Source organism: Taurulus bubalis (genome assembly GCF_910589615.1).
Source record: "Taurulus bubalis genome assembly, chromosome: 3".
NCBI classification, from domain to species: domain Eukaryota; kingdom Metazoa; phylum Chordata; class Actinopteri; order Perciformes; family Cottidae; genus Taurulus; species Taurulus bubalis.
Genome location: NC_136591.1, coordinates 11,610,226 through 11,623,998, shown reverse-complemented (window position 1 = coordinate 11,623,998; position 13,773 = coordinate 11,610,226). Strand labels below are relative to the sequence as shown.

At 40.4% G+C, this 13,773-nt stretch overlaps 1 protein-coding gene across 1 annotated transcript in view; it reads right to left on the bottom strand.

Annotated features, from left to right (window-relative positions):
• The window catches only part of LOC306733961 (uncharacterized protein), a gene marked incomplete at both ends in the record, with an annotated part of 70,662 nt that overhangs the window by 42,460 nt on the left and 14,429 nt on the right, over positions 1-13,773 (bottom strand). The window contains 5 exons of the mRNA XM_079215279.1: positions 2,482-2,575; positions 3,052-3,117; positions 3,573-3,659; positions 4,136-4,201; positions 4,678-4,806. Coding sequence (XP_079071405.1) covers positions 2,482-2,575; positions 3,052-3,117; positions 3,573-3,659; positions 4,136-4,201; positions 4,678-4,806 — 442 coding nt within the window. The remainder of the gene's footprint in view (positions 1-2,481; positions 2,576-3,051; positions 3,118-3,572; positions 3,660-4,135; positions 4,202-4,677; positions 4,807-13,773) is intronic.

The window sequence follows — 13,773 nt, the reverse complement described above, 5'->3', positions numbered from 1 at the left end:
TGTTGATCTGAGACTTTCTGTGTTTGGAGGAGCTGAGATGGAAAAAGAACAGTGAAGGATTTGATGAATTCACACCCTCTGGGTGTTCAAATAATTATTTTGCATCACATGAAATTGAATGTGCACAAAGAGAGATGGAAAAGTGCAACAGTCCTTGATTTGAAATTCATACTATTTGTAAGTAGAGAAGCAGGAAACTTAGTGACACAATGGCACACATCGCAAATAGATGTTAGCTTCACACTGTTACACTGAAAATAGCATGATGGCTAACTGAGCTAATACAGTGCATCTTTTTGAAATCCTAAATCTTACCAGTGACTGCACTAATGTTGACTCCACTGCTTCTGACGCCCTCAAACACAGAGAAGAGAGTGAATGTGTATTTAGTTCCAGCAGTGAGAGATGAGACTGTGTGAGTCACTGGTCCGTCTCCATCTGGTGCACTGATGTTTATCTCTGTGCCATTAAACTGGAGAATGAAGCTGACATTGGGGTTCACTTGAATCCACTGCAGAGTGATATTGGTCTCATCTTGTCCTGTTGACCTGAAGCTTTCTGTTTTTGGAGGAGCTGAAGTGGAAAAAGAAAAGTGAAGGATTTGAGGAATTCACACCCTCTGGGTGTTCAAATAATTCATTTTGCATCACATGAAATTGAATGTGCACAAAGAGAGAAGGAAAAGTGCAACAGTCCTTGATTTGAAATTCATACTATTTCTAAGTAAAGAAGCAGGAAACTTAGTGACACAATGACACACATAGCAAATAGACGTTAGCTTCACTCTGTTACACTGAAAATAGGGTGATGGCTAACTGAGCTAATACAGTGCATCTTTTTAAAATGCTAAATCTTACCAGTGACTGCACTAATGTTGACTCCACTGCTTCTGACGCTCTCAAACACAGAGAAGAGAGTGAATGTGTATTTAGTTCCAGCAGTGAGAGATGAGACTGTGTGAGTCACTGGTCCGTCTCCATCTGGTGCACTGATATTTATCTCTGTGCCATTAAACTGGAGAATGAAGCTGACATTGGGGTTCACTTGAATCCACTGCAGAGTGATACTGGTCTCATCTTGTCCTGTTGACCTGACACTTTCTGTGTTTGGAGGAGCTGAGACGGAAAAAGAACAGTGAAGGATTTGATGAATTCACACCCTCTGGGTGTTCAAATAATTATTTTGCATCACATGAAATTGAATGTGCACAAAGAGAGAAGGAAAAGTGCAACAGTCCTTGATTTGAAATTCATACTATTTGTAAGTAGAGAAGCAGGAAACTTAGTGACACAATGGCACACATAGCAAATAGATGTTAGCTTCAAACTGTTACATGGAAAATACCATGATGGCTAACTGAGCTAATACAGTGCATCTTTTTGAAATCCGAAATCTTACCAGTGACTGCACTAATGTTGACTCCACTGCTTCTGATGCTCTCAAACACAGAGAAGAGAGTGAATGTGTATTTAGTTCCAGCAGTGAGAGATGAGACTGTGTGAGTCACTGGTCCGTCTCCATCTGGTGCACTGATGTTTATCTCTGTGCCATTAAACTGGAGAATAAAGCTGGCATTGGGGTTCACTTGAATCCACTGCAGAGTGATACTGGTCTCATCTTGTCCTGTTGATCTGAGACTTTCTGTGTTTGGAGGAGCTGAGATGGAAAAAGAACAGTGAAGGATTTGATGAATTCACACCCTCTGGGTGTTCAAATAATTATTTTGCATCACATGAAATTGAATGTGCACAAAGAGAGATGGAAAAGTGCAACAGTCCTTGATTTGAAATTCATACTATTTTTAAGTAGATAAGCAGGAAACTTAGTGACACAATGGCACACATAGCAAATGGATGTTAGCTTCACACTGTTACACTGAAAATAGCGTGATGGCTAACTGAGCTAATACAGTGCATCTTTTTGAAATCCTAAATCTTACCAGTGACTGCACTAATGTTGACTCCACTGCTTCTGACGCTCTCAAACACAGAGAAGAGAGTGAATGTGTATTTAGTTCCAGCAGTGAGAGATGAGACTGTGTGAGTCACTGGTCCGTCTCCATCTGGTGCACTGATGTTTATCTCTGTGCCATTAAACTGGAGAATGAAGCTGACATTGGGGTTCACTTGAATCCACTGCAGAGTGATACTGGTCTCATCTTGTCCTGTTGACCTGAAGCTTTCTGTTTTTGGAGGAGCTAAAGTGGAAAAAGAAAAGTGAAGGATTTGAGGAATTCACACCCTCTGGGTGTTCAAATAATTCATTTTGCATCACATGAAATTGAATGCACACAAAGAGAGAAGGAAAAGTGCAACAGTCTTTGATTTGAAATTCATACTATTTTTAAGTAGATAAGCAGGAAACTTAGTGACACAATGGCACACATAGCAAATAGATGTTAGCTTCACATTGTTACACTGAAAATAGTGTGATGGCTAACTGAGCTAATACAGTGCATCTTTTTGAAATCCTAAATCTTACCAGTGACTGCACTGATGTTGACTCCACTGCTTCTGACGCTCTCAAACACAGAGAAGAGAGTGAATGTGTATTTAGTTCCAGCAGTGAGAGATGAGACTGTGTGAGTCACTGGTCCGTCTCCATCTGGTGCACTGATGTTTATCTCTGTGCCATTAAACTGGAGAATGAAGCTGACATTGGGGTTCACTTGAATCCACTGCAGAGTGATACTGGTCTCATCTTGTCCTGTTGATCTGAGACTTTCTGTGTTTGGAGGAGCTGAGATGGAAAAAGAAAAGTGAAGGATTTGAGGAATTCACACCCTCTGGGTGTTCAAATAATTCATTTTGCATCACATGAAATTGAATGCACACAAAGAGAGAAGGAAAAGTGCAACAGTCTTTGATTTGAAATTCATACTATTTTTAAGTAGATAAGCAGGAAACTTAGTGACACAATGGCACACATAGCAAATAGATGTTAGCTTCACATTGTTACACTGAAAATAGTGTGATGGCTAACTGAGCTAATACAGTGCATCTTTTTGAAATCCTAAATCTTACCAGTGACTGCACTGATGTTGACTCCACTGCTTCTGACGCTCTCAAACACAGAGAAGAGAGTGAATGTGTATTTAGTTCCAGCAGTGAGAGATGAGACTGTGTGAGTCACTGGTCCGTCTCCATCTGGTGCACTGATGTTTATCTCTGTGCCATTAAACTGGAGAATGAAGCTGACATTGGGGTTCACTTGAATCCACTGCAGAGTGATACTGGTCTCATCTTGTCCTGTTGATCTGACACTTTCTGTGTTTGGAGGAGCTGAGATGGAAAAAGAACAGTGAAGGATTTGAGGAATTCACACCCTCTGGGTGTTCAAATAAATAATTTTGCATCACATGAAATTGAATGCACACAAAGAGAGAAGGAAAAGTGCAACAGTCTTTGATTTGAAATTCATACTATTTTTAAGTAGATAAGCAGGAAACTTAGTGACACAATGGCACACATAGCAAATAGATGTTAGCTTCACATTGTTACACTGAAAATAGTGTGATGGCTAACTGAGCTAATACAGTGCATCTTTTTGAAATCCTAAATCTTACCTGTGACTGCACTGATGTTGACTCCACTGCTTCTGACGCCCTCAAACACAGAGAAGAGAGTGAATGTGTATTTAGTTCCAGCAGTGAGAGATGAGACTGTGTGAGTCACTGGTCCGTCTCCATCTGGTGCACTGACATTTATCTCTGTGCCATTAAACTGGAGAATGAAGCTGACATTGGGGTTCACTTGAATCCACTGCAGAGTGATATTGGTCTCATCTTGTCCTGTTGACCTGAAGCTTTCTGTTTTTGGAGGAGCTAAAGTGGAAAAAGAAAAGTGAAGGATTTGAGGAATTCACACCCTCTGCGTGTTCAAATAATTCATTTTGCATCACTTGAAATTGAATGTGCACAAAGAGAGAAGGAAAAGTGCAACAGTCCTTGATTTGAAATTCATACTATTTTTAAGTAGATAAGCAGGAAACTTAGCGACACAATGGCACACATAGCAAATAGATGTTAGCTTCACATTGTTACACTGAAAATAGCATGATGGCTAACTGAGCTAATACAGTGCATCTTTTTGAAACCCTTAATCTTACCAGTGACTGCACTAATGTTGACTCCACTGCTTCTGACGCCCTCAAACACAGAGAAGAGAGTGAATGTGTATTTAGTTCCAGCAGTGAGAGATGAGACTGTGTGAGTCACTGGTCCGTCTCCATCTGGTGCACTGATATTTATCTCTGTGCCATTAAACTGGAGAATGAAGCTGACATTGGGGTTCACTTGAATCCACTGCAGAGTGATACTGGTCTCATCTTGTCCTGTTGACCTGAAGCTTTCTGTTTTTGGAGGAGCTAAAGTGGAAAAAGAAAAGTGAAGGATTTGAGGAATTCACACCCTTTGTGTGTTCAAATAATTCATTTTGCATCACATGAAATTGAATGCACACAAAGAGAGAAGGAAAAGTGCAACAGTCTTTGATTTGAAATTCATACTATTTTTAAGTAGATAAGCAGGAAACTTAGCGACACAATGGCACACATAGCAAATAGATGTTAGCTTCACATTGTTACACTGAAAATAGCATGATGGCTAACTGAGCTAATACAGTGCATCTTTTTGAAAACCTAAATCTTACCAGTGACTGCACTAATGTTGACTCCACTGCTTCTGACGCCCTCAAACACAGAGAAGAGAGTGAATGTGTATTTAGTTCCAGCAGTGAGAGATGAGACTGTGTGAGTCACTGGTCCGTCTCCATCTGGTGCACTGATGTTTATCTCTGTGCCATTAAACTGGAGAATAAAGCTGACATTGGGGTTCACTTGAATCCACTGCAGAGTGATACTGGTCTCATCTTGTCCTGTTGACCTGAAGCTTTCTGTTTTTGGAGGAGCTAAAGTGGAAAAAGAAAAGTGAAGGATTTGAGGAATTCACACCCTCTGGGTGTTCAAATAATTATTTTGCATCACATGAAACTGAATGTGCACAAAGAGAGATGGAAAAGTGCAACAGTCCTTGATTTGAAATTCATACTATTTGTAAGTAGAGAAGCAGGAAACTTAGTGACACAATGGCACACATCGCAAATAGATGTTAGCTTCACACTGTTACACTGAAAATAGCATGATGGCTAAATGAGCTAATACAGTGCATCTTTTTGAAATCCGAAATCTTACCAGTGACTGCACTAATGTTGACTCCACTGCTTCTGACGCCCTCAAACACAGAGAAGAGAGTGAATGTGTATTTAGTTCCAGCAGTGAGAGATGAGACTGTGTGAGTCACTGGTCCGTCTCCATCTGGTGCACTGATATTTATCTCTGTGCCATTAAACTGGAGAATGAAGCTGACATTGGGGTTCACTTGAATCCACTGCAGAGTGATATTGGTCTCATCTTGTCCTTTTGACCTGAAGCTTTCTGTTTTTGGAGGAGCTAAAGTGGAAAAAGAAAAGTGAAGGATTTGAGGAATTCACACCCTCTGCGTGTTCAAATAATTCATTTTGCATCACTTGAAATTGAATGTGCACAAAGAGAGAAGGAAAAGTGCAACAGTCCTTGATTTGAAATTCATACTATTTTTAAGTAGATAAGCAGGAAACTTAGCGACACAATGGCACACATAGCAAATAGATGTTAGCTTCACATTGTTACACTGAAAATAGCATGATGGCTAACTGAGCTAATACAGTGCATCTTTTTGAAACCCTTAATCTTACCAGTGACTGCACTAATGTTGACTCCACTGCTTCTGACGCCCTCAAACACAGAGAAGAGAGTGAATATGTATTTAGTTCCAGCAGTGAGAGATGAGACTGTGTGAGTCACTGGTCCGTCTCCATCTGGTGCACTGATATTTATCTCTGTGCCATTAAACTGGAGAATGAAGCTGACATTGGGGTTCACTTGAATCCACTGCAGAGTGATACTGGTCTCATCTTGTCCTGTTGACCTGAAGCTTTCTGTTTTTGGAGGAGCTAAAGTGGAAAAAGAAAAGTGAAGGATTTGAGGAATTCACACCCTTTGTGTGTTCAAATAATTCATTTTGCATCACATGAAATTGAATGCACACAAAGAGAGAAGGAAAAGTGCAACAGTCTTTGATTTGAAATTCATACTATTTTTAAGTAGATAAGCAGGAAACTTAGCGACACAATGGCACACATAGCAAATAGATGTTAGCTTCACATTGTTACACTGAAAATAGCATGATGGCTAACTGAGCTAATACAGTGCATCTTTTTGAAAACCTAAATCTTACCAGTGACTGCACTAATGTTGACTCCACTGCTTCTGACGCCCTCAAACACAGAGAAGAGAGTGAATGTGTATTTAGTTCCAGCAGTGAGAGATGAGACTGTGTGAGTCACTGGTCCGTCTCCATCTGGTGCACTGATGTTTATCTCTGTGCCATTAAACTGGAGAATAAAGCTGACATTGGGGTTCACTTGAATCCACTGCAGAGTGATACTGGTCTCATCTTGTCCTGTTGACCTGAAGCTTTCTGTTTTTGGAGGAGCTAAAGTGGAAAAAGAAAAGTGAAGGATTTGAGGAATTCACACCCTCTGGGTGTTCAAATAATTATTTTGCATCACATGAAACTGAATGTGCACAAAGAGAGATGGAAAAGTGCAACAGTCCTTGATTTGAAATTCATACTATTTGTAAGTAGAGAAGCAGGAAACTTAGTGACACAATGGCACACATCGCAAATAGATGTTAGCTTCACACTGTTACACTGAAAATAGCATGATGGCTAACTGAGCTAATACAGTGCATCTTTTTGAAATCCGAAATCTTACCAGTGACTGCACTAATGTTGACTCCACTGCTTCTGACGCCCTCAAACACAGAGAAGAGAGTGAATGTGTATTTAGTTCCAGCAGTGAGAGATGAGACTGTGTGAGTCACTGGTCCGTCTCCATCTGGTGCACTGATGTTTATCTCTGTGCCATTAAACTGGAGAATAAAGCTGGCATTGGGGTTCACTTGAATCCACTGCAGAGTGATACTGGTCTCATCTTGTCCTGTTGACCTGAAGCTTTCTGTTTTTGGAGGAGCTAAAGTGGAAAAAGAAAAGTGAAGGATTTGAGGAATTCACACCCTCTGGGTGTTCAAATAATTCATTTTGCATCACATGAAATTGAATGCACACAAAGAGAGAAGGAAAAGTGCAACAGTCTTTGATTTGAAATTCATACTATTTTTAAGTAGATAAGCAGGAAACTTAGTGACACAATGGCACACATAGCAAATAGATGTTAGCTTCACATTGTTACACTGAAAATAGTGTGATGGCTAACTGAGCTAATACAGTGCATCTTTTTGAAATCCTAAATCTTACCAGTGACTGCACTGATGTTGACTCCACTGCTTCTGACGCTCTCAAACACAGAGAAGAGAGTGAATGTGTATTTAGTTCCAGCAGTGAGAGATGAGACTGTGTGAGTCACTGGTCCGTCTCCATCTGGTGCACTGATGTTTATCTCTGTGCCATTAAACTGGAGAATAAAGCTGGCATTGGGGTTCACTTGAATCCACTGCAAAATGATACTGGTCTCATCTTGTCCTGTTGATCTGACACTTTCTGTGTTTGGAGGAGCTGAGATGGAAAAAGAACAGTGAAGGATTTGATGAATTCACACCCTCTGGGTGTTCAAATAATTGATTTTGCATCACATGAAATTGAATGTGCACAAAGAGAGAAGGAAAAGTGCAACAGTCCTTGATTTGAAATTCATACTATTTCTAAGTAGAGAAGCAGGAAACTTAGTGACACAATGACACACATAGCAAATAGACGCTAGCTTCACTCTGTTACACTGAAAATAGCGTGATGGCTAACTGAGCTAATACAGTGCATCTTTTTGAAATCCTAAATCTTACCAGTGACTGCACTAATGTTGACTCCACTGCTTCTGACGCTCTCAAACACAGAGAAGAGAGTGAATGTGTATTTAGTTCCAGGAGTGAGAGATGAGACTGTGTGAGTCACTGGTCCGTCTCCATCTGGTGCACTGATGTTTATCTCTGTGCCATTAAACTGGAGAATAAAGCTTGCATTGGGGTTCACTTGAATCCACTGCAGAGTGATACTGGTCTCATCTTGTCCTGTTGACCTGACACTTTCTGTGTTTGGAGGAGCTGAGATGGAAAAAGAAAAGTGAAGGATTTGAGGAATTCACACCCTCTGGGTGTTCAAATAATGATTTTGCATCACATGAAATTGAATGTGCACAAAGAGAGAAGGAAAAGTGCAACAGTCCTTGATTTGAAATTCATACTATTTGTAAGTAGAGAAGCAGGAAACTTAGTGACACAATGGCACACATCGCAAATAGATGTTAGCTTCACACTGTTACACTGAAAATAGCATGATGGCTAACTGAGCTAATACAGTGCATCTTTTTGAAATCCTAAATCTTACCAGTGACTGCACTAATGTTGACTCCACTGCTTCTGACGCTCTCAAACACAGAGAAGAGAGTGAATGTGTATTTAGTTCCAGCAGTGAGAGATGAGACTATGTGAGTCACTGGTCCGTCTCCATCTGGTGCACTGATATTTATCTCTGTGCCATTAAACTGGAGAATGAAGCTGACATTGGGGTTCACTTGAATCCACTGCAGAGTGATACTGGTCTCATCTTGTCCCGGTGACCTGAAGCTTTCTGTTTTTGGAGGAGCTAAAATGGAAAAAAAACAGTGAAGGATTTAATGAATTCACACCCTCTGGGTGTTCAAATAATGATTTTGCATCACATGAAATTGAATGTGCACAAAGAGAGAAGGAAAAGTGCAACAGTCCTTGATTTGAAATTCATACTATTTGTAAGTAGAGAAGCAGGAAACTTAGTGACACAATGGCACACATAGCAAATAGATGTTAGCTTCAAACTGTTACACTGAAAATAGCATGATGGCTAACTGAGCTAATACAGTGCATCTTTTTGAAATCCGAAATCTTACCAGTGACTGCACTAATGTTGACTCCACTGCTTCTGACGCTCTCAAACACAGAGAAGAGAGTGAATGTGTATTTAGTTCCAGCAGTGAGAGATGAGACTGTGTGAGTCACTGGTCCGTCTCCATCTGGTGCACTGATGTTTATCTCTGTGCCATTAAACTGGAGAATAAAGCTGGCATTGGGGTTCACTTGAATCCACTGCAGAGTGATACTGGTCTCATCTTGTCCTGTTGATCTGAGACTTTCTGTGTTTGGAGGAGCTGAGATGGAAAAAGAACAGTGAAGGATTTGATGAATTCACACCCTCTGGGTGTTCAAATAATTATTTTGCATCACATGAAATTGAATGTGCACAAAGAGAGAAGGAAAAGTGCAACAGTCCTTGATTTGAAATTCATACTATTTCTAAGTAGAGAAGCAGGAAACTTAGTGACACAATGACACACATAGCAAATAGACGTTAGCTTCACTCTGTTACACTGAAAATAGCGTGATGGCTAACTGAGCTAATACAGTGCATCTTTTTGAAATCCTAAATCTTACCAGTGACTGCACTAATGTTGACTCCACTGCTTCTGACGCTCTCAAACACAGAGAAGAGAGTGAATGTGTATTTAGTTCCAGGAGTGAGAGATGAGACTGTGTGAGTCACTGGTCCGTCTCCATCTGGTGCACTGATGTTTATCTCTGTGCCATTAAACTGGAGAATAAAGCTTGCATTGGGGTTCACTTGAATCCACTGCAGAGTGATACTTGTCTCATCTTGTCCTGTTGATCTGACACTTTCTGTGTTTGGAGGAGCTGAGATGGAAAAAATAACTGTGAAGGATTTGATGAATTCACACCCTCTGGGTGTTCAAATAATGATTTTGCATCACATGAAATTGAATGTGCACAAAGAGAGAAGGAAAAGTGCAACAGTCCTTGATTTGAAATTCATACTATTTTTAAGTAGATAAGCAGGAAACTTAGTGACACAATGGCACACATAGCAAATGGATGTTAGCTTCACACTGTTACACTGAAAATAGCGTGATGGCTAACTGAGCTAATACAGTGCATCTTTTTGAAATCCTAAATCTTACCAGTGACTGCACTAATGTTGACTCCACTGCTTCTGACGCTCTCAAACACAGAGAAGAGAGTGAATGTGTATTTAGTTCCAGCAGTGAGAGATGAGACTGTGTGAGTCACTGGTCCGTCTCCATCTGGTGCACTGATGTTTATCTCTGTGCCATTAAACTGGAGAATAAAGCTGGCATTGGGGTTCACTTGAATCCACTGCAGAGTGATACTGGTCTCATCTTGTCCTGTTGACCTGACACTTTCTGTGTTTGGAGGAGCTGAGATGGAAAAAGAAAAGTGAAGGATTTGAGGAATTCACACCCTCTGGGTGTTCAAATAATGATTTTGCATCACATGAAATTGAATGTGCAAAAAGAGAGATGGAAAAGTGCAACAGTCCTTGATTTGAAATTCATACTATTTGTAAGTAGAGAAGCAGGAAACTTAGTGACACAATGGCACACATCGCAAATAGATGTTAGCTTCACACTGTTACACTGAAAATAGCATGATGGCTAACTGAGCTAATACAGTGCATCTTTTTGAAATCCTAAATCTTACCAGTGACTGCACTAATGTTGACTCCACTGCTTCTGACGCTCTCAAACACAGAGAAGAGAGTGAATGTGTATTTAGTTCCAGCAGTGAGAGATGAGACTGTGTGAGTCACTGGTCCGTCTCCATCTGGTGCACTGATGTTTATCTCTGTGCCATTAAACTGGAGAATAAAGCTGGCATTGGGGTTCACTTGAATCCACTGCAGAGTGATACTGGTCTCATCTTGTCCCGTTGACCTGAAGCTTTCTGTTTTTGGAGGAGCTAAAGTGGAAAAAGAAAAGTGAAGGATTTGAGGAATTCACACCCTTTGGGTGTTCAAATAATTCATTTTGCATCACATGAAATTGAATGTGCACAAAGAGAGATGGAAAAGTGCAACAGTCCTTGATTTGAAATTCATGCTATTTGTAAGTAGAGAAGCAGGAAACTTAGTGACACAATGGCACACATCGCAAATAGATGTTAGCTTCACACTGTTACACTGAAAATAGCATGATGGCTAACTGAGCTAATACAGTGCATCTTTTTGAAACCCTAAATCTTACCAGTAACTGCACTAATGTTGACTCCACTGCTTCTGACGCCCTCAAACACAGAGAAGAGAGTGAATGTGTATTTAGTTCCAGCAGTGAGAGATGAGACTGTGTGAGTCACTGGTCCGTCTCCATCTGGTGCACTGATATTTATCTCTGTGCCATTAAACTGGAGAATGAAGCTGACATTGGGGTTCACTTGAATCCACTGCAGAGTGATATTGGTCTCATCTTGTCCTGTTGACCTGAAGCTTTCTGTTTTTGGAGGAGCTAAAGTGGAAAAAGAAAAGTGAAGGATTTGAGGAATTCACACCCTCTGGGTGTTCAAATAATTCATTTTGCATCACATGAAATTGAATGCACACAAAGAGAGAAGGAAAAGTGCAACAGTCTTTGATTTGAAATTCATACTATTTTTAAGTAGATAAGCAGGAAACTTAGTGACAAAATGGCACACATAGCAAATAGATGTTAGCTTCACATTGTTACACTGAAAATAGTGTGATGGCTAACTGAGCTAATACAGTGCATCTTTTTGAAATCCTAAATCTTACCAGTGACTGCACTAATGTTGACTCCACTGCTTCTGACGCTCTCAAACACAGAGAAGAGAGTGAATGTGTATTTAGTTCCAGCAGTGAGAGATGAGACTGTGTGAGTCACTGGTCCGTCTCCATCTGGTGCACTGATGTTTATCTCTGTGCCATTAAACTGGAGAATGAAGCTGACATTGGGGTTCACTTGAATCCACTGCAGAGTGATACTGGTCTCATCTTGTCCTGTTGACCTGAAGCTTTCTGTTTTTGGAGGAGCTAAAGTGGAAAAAGAAAAGTGAAGGATTTGAGGAATTCACACCCTCTGGGTGTTCAAATAATTCATTTTGCATCACATGAAATTGAATGCACACAAAGAGAGAAGAAAAAGTGCAACAGACTTTGATTTTAAATTCATACTATTTTAAAGTAGATAAGCAGGAAACTTAGTGACACAATGGCACACATAGCAAATAGATGTTAGCTTCACATTGTTACACTGAAAATAGCGTGATGGCTAACTGAGCTAATACAGTGCATCTTTTTGAAATCCTAAATCTTACCAGTGACTGCACTAATGTTGACTCCACTGCTTCTGACGCCCTCAAACACAGAGAAGAGAGTGAATGTGTATTTAGTTCCAGCAGTGAGAGATGAGACTGTGTGAGTCACTGGTCCGTCTCCATCTGGTGCACTGATGTTTATCTCTGTGCCATTAAACTGGAGAATGAAGCTGACATTGGGGTTCACTTGAATCCACTGCAGAGTGATACTGGTCTGATCTTGTCCTGTTGACCTGAAGCTTTCTGTTTTTGGAGGAGCTAAAGTGGAAAAAGAAAAGTGAAGGATTTGAGGAATTCACACCCTCTGGGTGTTCAAATAATTCATTTTGCATCACATGAAATTGAATGCACACAAAGAGAGAAGGAAAAGTGCAACAGTCTTTGATTTGAAATTCATACTATTTTTAAGTAGATAAGCAGGAAACTTAGCGACACAATGGCACACATAGCAAATAGATGTTAGCTTCACATTGTTACACTGAAAATAGCGTGATGGCTAACTGAGCTAATACAGTGCATCTTTTTGAAATCCTAAATCTTACCAGTGACTGCACTAATGTTGACTCCACTGCTTCTGACGCCCTCAAACACAGAGAAGAGAGTGAATGTGTATTTAGTTCCAGCAGTGAGAGATGAGACTGTGTGAGTCACTGGTCCGTCTCCATCTGGTGCACTGATGTTTATCTCTGTGCCATTAAACTGGAGAATAAAGCTGGCATTGGGGTTCACTTGAATCCACTGCAGAGTGATACTGGTCTCATCTTGTCCTGTTGATCTGACACTTTCTGTGTTTGGAGGAGCTGAGATGGAAAAAGAACAGTGAAGGATTTGATGAATTCACACCCTCTGGGTGTTCAAATAATTATTTTGCCTCACATGCAATTGAATGTGCACAAAGAGAGAAGGAAAAGTGCAACAGTCCTTGATTTGAAATTCATACTATTTGTAAGTAGAGAAGCAGGAAACTTAGTGACACAATGGCACACATCGGAAATAGATGTTAGCTTCACACTGTTACACTGAAAATAGCATGATGGCTAACTGAGCTAATACAGTGCATCTTTTTGAAACCCTAAATCTTACCAGTGACTGCACTAATGTTGACTCCACTGCTTCTGACGCTCTCAAACACAGAGAAGAGAGTGAATGTGTATTTAGTTCCAGCAGTGAGAGATGAGACTGTGTGAGTCACTGGTCCGTCTCCATCTGGTGCATTGATATTTATCTCTGTGCCATTAAACTGGAGAATGAAGCTGACATTGGGGTTCACTTGAATCCACTGCAGAGTGATACTGGTCTCATCCTGTCCTGTTGACCTGAAGCTTTCTGTTTTTGGAGGAGCTAAAGTGGAAAAAGAAAAGTGAAGGATTTGAGGAATTCACACCCTTTGGGTGTTCAAATAATTCATTTTGCATCACATGAAATTGAATGCACACAAAGAGAGAAGGAAAAGTGCAACAGTCTTTGATTTGAAATTCATACTATTTTTAAGTAGATAAGCAGGAAACTTAGCGACACAATGGCACACATAGCAAATAGATG